This window comes from Athene cunicularia, assembly GCF_003259725.1.
Source record: "Athene cunicularia isolate RWA chromosome 1 unlocalized genomic scaffold, athCun1 chr1_part2, whole genome shotgun sequence".
Lineage (NCBI taxonomy): Eukaryota > Metazoa > Chordata > Aves > Strigiformes > Strigidae > Athene > Athene cunicularia.
The window spans coordinates 25,587,295-25,596,405 of NW_020799092.1; the positions used below are offsets into that span (position 1 = coordinate 25,587,295).

A 9,111-nucleotide genomic window follows, 5' to 3' on the forward strand; every position below is an offset into this window, starting at 1 on the left:
AAGGGGCGCCTCAGGCCGGCGGCGTCCCGGCCCCGCAAGGCCGCGCCCGAGCGAGCCGCCACCATGTCTGCCGGTAGCAGGCGGTGGCCGGTTTGTTTGCTGGTGGCCACCTGCGTAGTGGCCGGGCCCCCCCCGAGTCAGGAGTGCTCCGTGGAGAAACTGGAAAACGCCATCATCGATATAAACTTATCTCTGCCCAAAGGCGTCAGGGGCGCGGAGCCGTTGTACGCCCCAAGCCCAGGGGCTTGCGGTCGCGCTTGCTGCTCGGGGGAAAAGCTCTCAGGTAACGCGCTCCTCTCTGGTCTTTTCTGGGAAATGACTTGCAAAAGTTTGGGCTCGCGTGGTATTCAAGTGCTGTTCTGTGTATTCAGCACAGAAGCGTTAATTTCTCCTTGCCCCCACGCTGCGACTAGTAGCCGTTTTGCTAAGGCGTGATGCTAGATCTTAATGTGAGACCCCGTAGTAGTTTTAAACACCCCGGGGGTAGTTTTAAACATTAAAACCTCGCCGATCCCCAAACTCTGAGGCGCATAAGCCATAGGTGCGCCGTAAAGTAACTGGCGTTTTGTGCTACGTTTAATTTTAGCCAAAAATGAGAGTGCTTACCTTTCTCTGAGACGGCTTGCATCGAGCTTTTGGAGCGGTGGGAGGTAAAGCAGCCAAGTGGTAAAGGTGACCCCCGCAATCAGCAACAAGCCAAGCGATTCCTGGGATGTGATAGGGAAAAGTATGTAAATCATTTCCTTCCCCATGAGTATGGGAAGGCGGGTGTCAGATGTATGGGGATTTGTAAGCGAGATATTATTACAGAAAGTGGTGCCCGTGTGGTATGGGTGAGGGGAGGGTGTGGGTTTAGATTCATTATTTCCTCAGGTTCATCTGTACAGGAAGAGGAAGGTGTGACCTTTTGTATATTGGCCCTGGGCCATTCTTTTACAGTCCTGGGCTGTTTTTCCTGTTGGAATGCTATATGTTAGTAGTTTTCCTCTTACTCACATGAAGAAAAAAATAATTCGACAACCTAGAGCTCATGATCAAGCTGCTTTAAAAGTTCTTATTGCTGAAACATGTACTTATATTTTTCAGGAGACAAGAAGTGTAATTTGATGATTTTTGATGCTCAAAGGACAAGCACACATCCAAACTGCTACCTGTTTTACTGCCCTAGCGCAGAGGCTTGTCCGATGAAACCCGCAACAGGACTTGTGAGCTACAGAATAACTAGAGGTAAGTAATAGTAAGAGCCACCAGTCCCCACACTAGATGACTTCTGCACCAGTGAGTTTTCAGTAGGGACCAGAAAATGTTTGGGGGTTTGAATTTTTAGTAAAATGTTCTAAGCCAACCACTGTAATTTGAAGTTGGAAGATGGAGGGGCAGATGTGAACTCCTGTGTGTGCCCAGCTTTTTGGTTGGAATAACATCTTGACCCTTATGAAACTCCTTCACCTTAGATTCAGACATTATAATTTTCCCTAGCTCAAAACACAAAGAAGCTGCTTCTATCTTGATATATTCAAGAAGGAAAATTCCCTGTATGTAATGCTGAAGAGTGTTGCTGAAAGCAGTGGAAATACAATGCCCTTGTCGCTGTCTGTATATTCAAATCATCCGTGCTGCACTGATGAATGCCACGTACACAGAGGCAGAAACACTGACCACACGTAGGGCAAGCACTGCTGTGATGAGTGGGTAATTGGCAATAGTAATAATTATTTTCAGCTTTCAGTTAGGAAACCTGAAGCACAGATGCAAACTGTCTAAACTCAAAGCTTCGTGGCACGTGGGCTGCACACTCGGAAATTTCTTGCTGTCTGTCATGTGCTGTGGGGTTTTCAATACCAAATCTTGGTGTTGACTGATGTTCACTTGCACCAGGCCTGTCGGAACAGCTCAGATAAGAAACTGTTATTTAGACTCTCCACCAGCCAGGAGTTCATAAGGTGGTTTCAGTGTGGTTGCTTGAGAGAGCAGAAAATTCGTATTTCCAGGGTCTGAACTTTTGCTGAAAGAGAGAGCTTTTCCAAGAGCATCTATGCAAGGAGCCACAGGATATGTAGAAAGACTGTTCACATAATGCTAGCAAATATTTCTGTGCAAGCACAGTCACACAGGGACTGGGCAAAAGCAGTGTGTGACGAAGGAATTGCAGGCCTATAAAGTTACTGTTACAACCACTCTTTTTTCCAGCTTTCTCCCCTAGAAGACTATAAGGGTTTCAAGAAACAAGGAATATAACCGTGTTTGTGCTTTCATCCTGCATGTAGTGTAATGCTCAGTTAGCAACCTGAGTGCATATACCATCTTTTTTTCATTTTGTGATTTTTAGCTTCTATGAACGTTGAATTATGGAAAAATTATGCTAGTTGATTTACCTTATGTTCCTAATAAGCTTTCAAAGATATCATCTGACTGGTGTTGGTACTGACAAACATTTCAGGCTCTGTTTTTTCACATGAGAATCTATGTGTGGCTATACTGAAAACCAAACTAAAAGAGGGAAATTGCTTTATTGTAGTAAAGCAACTTAAAATATTGATGCTATGTTAGTAATGAAACTCTGTTTTTTTTCTTTTTTCTTAACTATTATTGTAGCTGCTAACTAATGGAAACAACCTACGGCTTAGGAAGTAAAACATTTCCTGGTCCAAGTTGCAAAGAGCTGTTGCTAAAAAATAAATTAACATTTCTGGTTTCTGCTGTTCATGTACTTTTGTGGCGCTTGCCTTTCCTGCCCAACTAAGATACCCAAGCAAGACTTGTGGGTTCTAGTAAAGTATGCTCAGGAGGTGTTTGGTTTTTTGTTTTTGTTTTTTTTTTAAGAGTGACAACCTGGAGTTGGTTTCTAATTCAGATTACTGGATTTGAGATACTAATGGGAGTGCTTTGGTTTTTTAATCTCTTTTTTTAATGTTTGGCTCATATAGTGCCCTTGTTCTTTCTTACCAACGAGCATGTCTGTCCTAGTACCCCAGCTGTACCTCACAATGTGACAGTTTTGGGCAATTGCATTTGGGAGTTTATAGTCTAAAATGAAGACAAGGAATACAATAATCTTTGATGCTGAAAATGTGGAGTAGAGTTAGTTAATGCAGGCAGTTATGTTAATTAATCAATCCGAGCTCTGCAGAGGAGCAGCAATACTTAACTCCTGTACGGGACTCTTCACGTAGCCTCCCTGTGCTCCCTCCACCCCTCCTTTGCACGCTGTACGTGTGCTCTGTGATTTTCTAGCTGTTACCCAGGAGAGCAACCTGAAGATGAGGTGACACCCTGCGAGTGCTTTGTAGCTTTGTTTAAACACATGGGGGGAAGCGTCCGTGTGACTGCACTGGGAACAGGGAAAAGGTGAATGGGGTACTGATGCCGTGGTGGTTTCCTCACTGGCTCACTGGTGTGGTAATGTGTCCAGAGCTGCAGAAGCAGGTTGGCTGTCTTTAACTATACAGCTTCTGATTATCTATGTATTTATATATAAAATATATAGTGATCTCACCCCTGGACTCGGCACTGGTGAGGCTGCCCCTCGCTGAGTGGGTTCAGTTTTGGGCCCCTCACCCCAAAAAGGCCATTGAATGACTCGAGCGTGGCCAGAGAAGGGCAACGGAGCTGGGGCAGGGTCTGGAGCACAGGTCTGCTGGGGAGCGGCTGGGGGAACTGGGGGGGTTCAGTCTGGAGAAGAGGAGGCTGAGGGGAGACCTCCTGGCCCTCTGCAACTCCCTGCCAGGAGGGGGCAGAGAGGGGGGATGAGTCTCTGGAGCCAAGGAGCCAGCGCCAGGCCCCGAGGGAATGGCCTCAAGCTGCCCAGGGCAGGGTCAGGCTGGCTCTGAGGAAGGATTTCTGTGCAGAAGGGGCTGTTGGGCGTTGGAATGGGCTGCCCAGGGCAGGGGGGGAGTCCCCGGGATCCCTGGAGGGGTTGAAGAGTCAGGCTGCCCCACCACTGAGGGATCTGGGAGACTTGGGAACGGTCAGGGTGAGGTTAATGCTTGGACTAGATGATCTTCAAGGTCTTTTCCAACCTAGATGATTCTGGAATTCTGTGTAATAACTGAAAATTTTGTTATTTAAAGCCATTCTCTAAAAACAGTGTTTGCCTCTTCTTGAAGTCAAACCTTGTGGTTAGAGTCCATTATCTATGTTACCTTGCTAACAAGCAGGTGCTTGACTGGAAAGTTGGGATAAAAATTTGTGTCTGTGATTCACGTGAAGTATTTGCTGTGCTCTTGTTTAAAGCATTGCCAGTTTGCCAGTTTTTTGGGTTGTTGGCTTTTTTGCACTTTATTTTTTTGTGGAGTCTTAAGGCTTGGAAATACATATTAAAACAGCAGCCAAGTAGGCTTCTTTGCATGTGTAATAAAGCTGAAGTGTATCCATCCCTCTAGGTTAGAGTTCCTACTAGAGAAAAAAGTGGTAATGAAAATGTCATGGACTTTTTGTGTTTACTTCAGTTACAGTGCTGTTAACGAACCTCTTTGTTTCTATAAAAAAGGAGATGAGTGAGAGTCAGAACTACTTGAGAGCATGTTCCCTTTCAAGTGTTCTGTGTGGCAGCTGTGTGATATTATAAATTTTATAATTATATGTATATATATTTATATATAAATCTGAATGATAACAATTAGGCAGTTCCAAGAGCTTGCGCTCACCCAAACTCTCTAATACCTGTGTAGAATCAGGTAGCTGCTAGAATTATAATTTGTATGGAATTTTTGTCACATAACACTGTTGTCCTGCTTCCAAATTCTATTAAATGACAGTGACCTGCCTGTTTTTCAAGGAATACCTATCGATTTCTGGAGAAATTATAACGTGTAGTCTGCTTGTTGTGGAAGTCTTCACTGCAAATACCTCAGAGGCTCTTGGAGTGGTGTTTTAGAGCACAGCAGTAGAGGCTCAGATCTTTCCTACAAACCATTATGTGTATCAAATGGCGTATAAAATGGGGATATTATTGCCACCTTGTATCATAAGACAATTTTTGTGTGTGAATTGAACTTTGTCAAGCAATCACAGGGCGTTTGGGTGTTACAAGAAAGGGGAATATATCATTACCTTGGCTAGGTGGAACTGTGTACATCTGACAAATAAAAGTGAGGTTGATAATATCTACTCCTTAACTGACAAAGGCTGAGAATGGTTTGAAGGCAGTGGGCCTACTCACACTGCTTTTGACCTCCAAATAATGCTAACGTGCATGCAGTGTGTGTATAAACCAGATTGGGATGATCGCTCTGCACAGGTAAATTCTGTAAGAAGCTGCAGTCAGGCTCTGATGTGCCCAGGCTTGAGGCTGATGGGTCTTATGACACAGAATTTAAAAGTCACTCTGGAAATGTTAAAGAAAGTACAATTGTGATCCCTCATTTTCATTAGCCATTACTTTCTGAAGCTCCCTTGTGTCTCTCTCACCAAGAAATATGAATAGAGTAAGCCTGCAGAAGTCACAAATAGATTTAATAATTAAATACTGGCATTTCCTTTCTCTTTCCAGACAGCCGTGCCCCAGAGGATATATCCTTCCACAGTGAGAACTTCTCTTCAAGTGGGTATTCTCTGTCTTCAGATGCTGGAGCATTTCTTTCTCACAGTCAGACTAGCCATCAGAATCATACCGCTGCTTTGCAACAACCTGTCTTTCATCAGGCATCTGAAGTCCTGAACCATGTGGGCAAGCATTTAGACAACACTGAGTTTCATACAGTTTTTCCTGAATCCCAAAGGGCAAAACATCCTGAGAGCTTAGACCCCGTCCCAAGGCAGAAAGTAATTAACCTGCCATCAAATACATCTTCTGCCATTGGAATTGGAAACCCCTCTGCTTTGTTCCCTCAGTCTAGCACTCCTGAACCCAGCAATACTACTCTTACTCCTCTGCCTACAAGTACCACCCGACTGGCATCTCGTACAACCTTCCTGCATCCTGGTGGTGCTAAACCTGCTACTGTCACCACCACCTTTGCACCGACCGTGACCGCTGGAGCTAAACCCACTATCCCTGCCACCAGCATTGCTGTTACACATGTTCCTCTTTCCAGTCCTGCAACTTCTGCACCTACAACCAAGTGGGCGACCACAAATTCCAGATCTGTTGCCACCCCATCAGGGCTGAGAACTCCAGCCATCTCTCCTGAGCCAGCAGTTGTCTCTTCCAACAATACCAGCCATGTTACCCCCCTCTCTTTTGCAGAGTTCACTCTATCTACTCGTGATTCCCCCACAGCTTCCCAAACCAACTCTCAGGGTTATGACCCCTCTGATTCAGAAAGCTACCTGCCAGAAAGTGTTCTGAGAGGGAAAGGTGTCATTCAGCTGGGAGAAAAAAGCAGCCTTGTAGCAGCTTTGCTTTTCGGGGTGATATTCTTGTTGTTAGTTATTGCACTGACAGGGAAGAAAATACACGAGTCTCTTCAGAAGAGGCATTATACCAGGCTGGATTACTTGATCAATGGAATGTATGCTGATGTATGATGAGGTGGAGGAATAAGACTGAGGAGCATCTCTCATCTGTGAGAGGACAACTCTGAAACAGAACAGTAGATAGTGAATTTGCAGAAGAGGATGGATTCCTCTGGCCACTAATGGGAAGGTGGCAGATGGTTTGGTGGGGAAAAAAACCTGCTCCTTCTATGCTGAACTATAATATCTGTCATTTTTGATTTATTACTAAATCCTGAAAATAAACACTGAAATCAAAGTTAAGCTAAGAAGGTCTCACATTTAAGGAGAAAAAGCATTTCAAGAGCTTAATCTATACTGTGACAAGATCAGTGGAACAGAAGTACACCTAATAAATTGAATACCTGTGCAGTGTGTGAGCATTTTTAGTGCTGTTTGCACCAAATGCCATAGTGTTATGCAATCGTCTGGCAATCCCATTTACTCTATTTATAGCCTTAAAGGAGTACTTAATCGTAGAGCTTTGAGTCTAAGTGGCTTTAGGTACAAACAGGAAAAATTGTAGTACACATAGCTTAATTTTCCTTAGCTATGTATAGTTTACGGATATATGTGTATCTTTAATGGATTTTTCTTCATACATCACAAGCTATCTTTAAAACCACATGCTGCAAATCTGAGTTTGCCTTTTCCAAAGAGCTTGCCACCCTATTACATAGAGAATTTTTGCAATATGTACCAGAGAGGAGGAGTTTTTATCGTATCAAAGCAAAGTAAGCTGCGATCAGGCTCTTTTGTAACAGAATGCATGACTGAGGGACTTGGCGTATGCACGAGAGAGAATCTGTACAAATACACCAAAATCCCCAATAGTTGAGACTCAACACCTCATCTCAGAGCAGGCAGAGACTTGTGAGGGGGCTTAGCAAAGACAACAGCTGTATTATTTGCAGAGGACACAGAAAAGTGTGTTGTCCGTTTGCTGAACATCTAAAGGGAGGTAAAAAAGTTTTGAAGGAAAATGGTGGCTATGCTGTAGGAGAGTCCTAATCTCAAAGATGTTTCCTACAGTCAGCAGGAGCTTCTGGTGTTCTAGTTCCCTCACCAGGCTGGTGCTCACCAAAGACCTGCTTGCAACAGTGCTGGACTTGCTGTCCCTCCTGAGCACGCAGAGTTCTGGCCGGCTCTCAGAGCACACCCTCTTTCTTCACTTCTAGGGGCACCTTCTTGGGACTGGTAATAACCACAGCTGCTCCATGTGCTCCCCCGACACCACCACAGCAAGAGAGGAGGGGGAGGACGTGTGAGCAACTACCCAGCTGCCAGTTTGTGTTACTCACATTTCCCTTCACGTAGACCCAGTCTAAACCTGTTTTTAGAATGAAAGACTAGATTTCAAAGTATCCGTGTGGCAGGCAGTGTAATCAACAACAAACATCAAGACAGAGAAGGAAGGGTGCCTCATGAAATAATTCTACTACAAAAAATGAAACGTGACTCACATCCGAGAGCTTCTTAGATCTGTCAAGCTTGGTGTGGTGGGAAGCAGGCGTGATCCAAAAATGGCCTCAAGGCAAGTTTTGTGAGAGCTCTTAACAATAACTTTATGCAGAAAATTCTCTGAAAATGCCATTATTCAAAGATCAAATAGAAGTCAGTGTTCCTTATGTCAAGAAGTTGAATTCTTACCGTATAGGGACTGCAAACTGCTTTATAGATACAAAACCAGCTAGTCTTCTACGTTGCTTAAACCTGACAATGCTTAAATGAAAAACATTCTGGATAATCTCTTAAAAGTGAACAAAATTACAAAAGAAAAGTGTCTCAAGTTCATCAGCTTACCTGTTGACTGCACTTTGTTTAACCTCAGGTTTGGGGATTTTTTAATAGCTATTTTCAAAGGGTTTTGGTCAAGGAACGTGACGAGGAGGAACAACATTTCTGGGAAATGAGTTAGCAAAATGATAAGTACTCGGCCCAGTTGTGGACTGTAAAAATGCAGGCACAGATCTGAGGTTGACCAGAATTTTCTCTCAAAAGAACTAAACTCTGTGCGAAGCCTTCAGCGTTGCTCCTGCTGTCATGGCAGGTTATTGCAGGAGAGGTGCTAAGAACAACTGTGTGCTTCTGCCGTAATATTCATTCATTGATATTCATATTGATTGATATTGATACGGTGCAGTACAGGAGAGATACATTCAAGAGAAGGCAGGCAGACATATCTCGGGGCCGTTCAGAGCTCTGGGCATGTTTTTGGCTAATATCGTTAGAAATATCACCCTCCAACCCAAACAGCAATGTGTATCAAGCACAGTGAACAGCAGAAGTAAAGCAGAGAGGCAACCAGGTACCATGACTTAATTTGGTAAGGATGCCAAACTGAGTAGCCTTTCACAAGTTTTGAGTGAAACAAACAACTTTAAAAAGCTAGAGCAAAGAAAAATACGTATTAGGCAGGTGTACTGAAACACTTTTTTTTTTTTTTTTTTTTTTCCCCCCCCATCCATTTGTCCTGGATTAAGAACAAACGGGGAATTGTTAGGGACCGGTTTGGCTTTTTTCTGGAGGGGCATTTACAAGCTGTGTTTGAACACTAGAGGGCAACAACGGTTTAGTAAATAGAACTGGCAAGTTTTGAGGATGCCGATTTAAAAATGATTTCATTAGTTCGATTTTTAACTTTCCAGTCAATGGTTATTTCATTGCAAAAATGTT

General features: G+C 43.7%; 1 protein-coding gene across 1 annotated transcript; it reads left to right on the forward strand.

The window, feature by feature from the left end:
• Positions 1–6: 6 nt before the first annotated feature.
• On the forward strand, positions 7–8,818 carry MANSC1 (MANSC domain containing 1). The gene is made up of 3 exons (XM_026841046.1): positions 7–283; positions 1,087–1,227; positions 5,492–8,818. The coding sequence occupies exons 1-3, from the start codon at positions 64–66 to the stop codon at positions 6,466–6,468; spliced, it is 1,338 nt and encodes a 445-aa protein (XP_026696847.1). The 5' UTR covers positions 7–63; the 3' UTR covers positions 6,469–8,818.
• Positions 8,819–9,111: the final 293 nt, after the last annotated feature.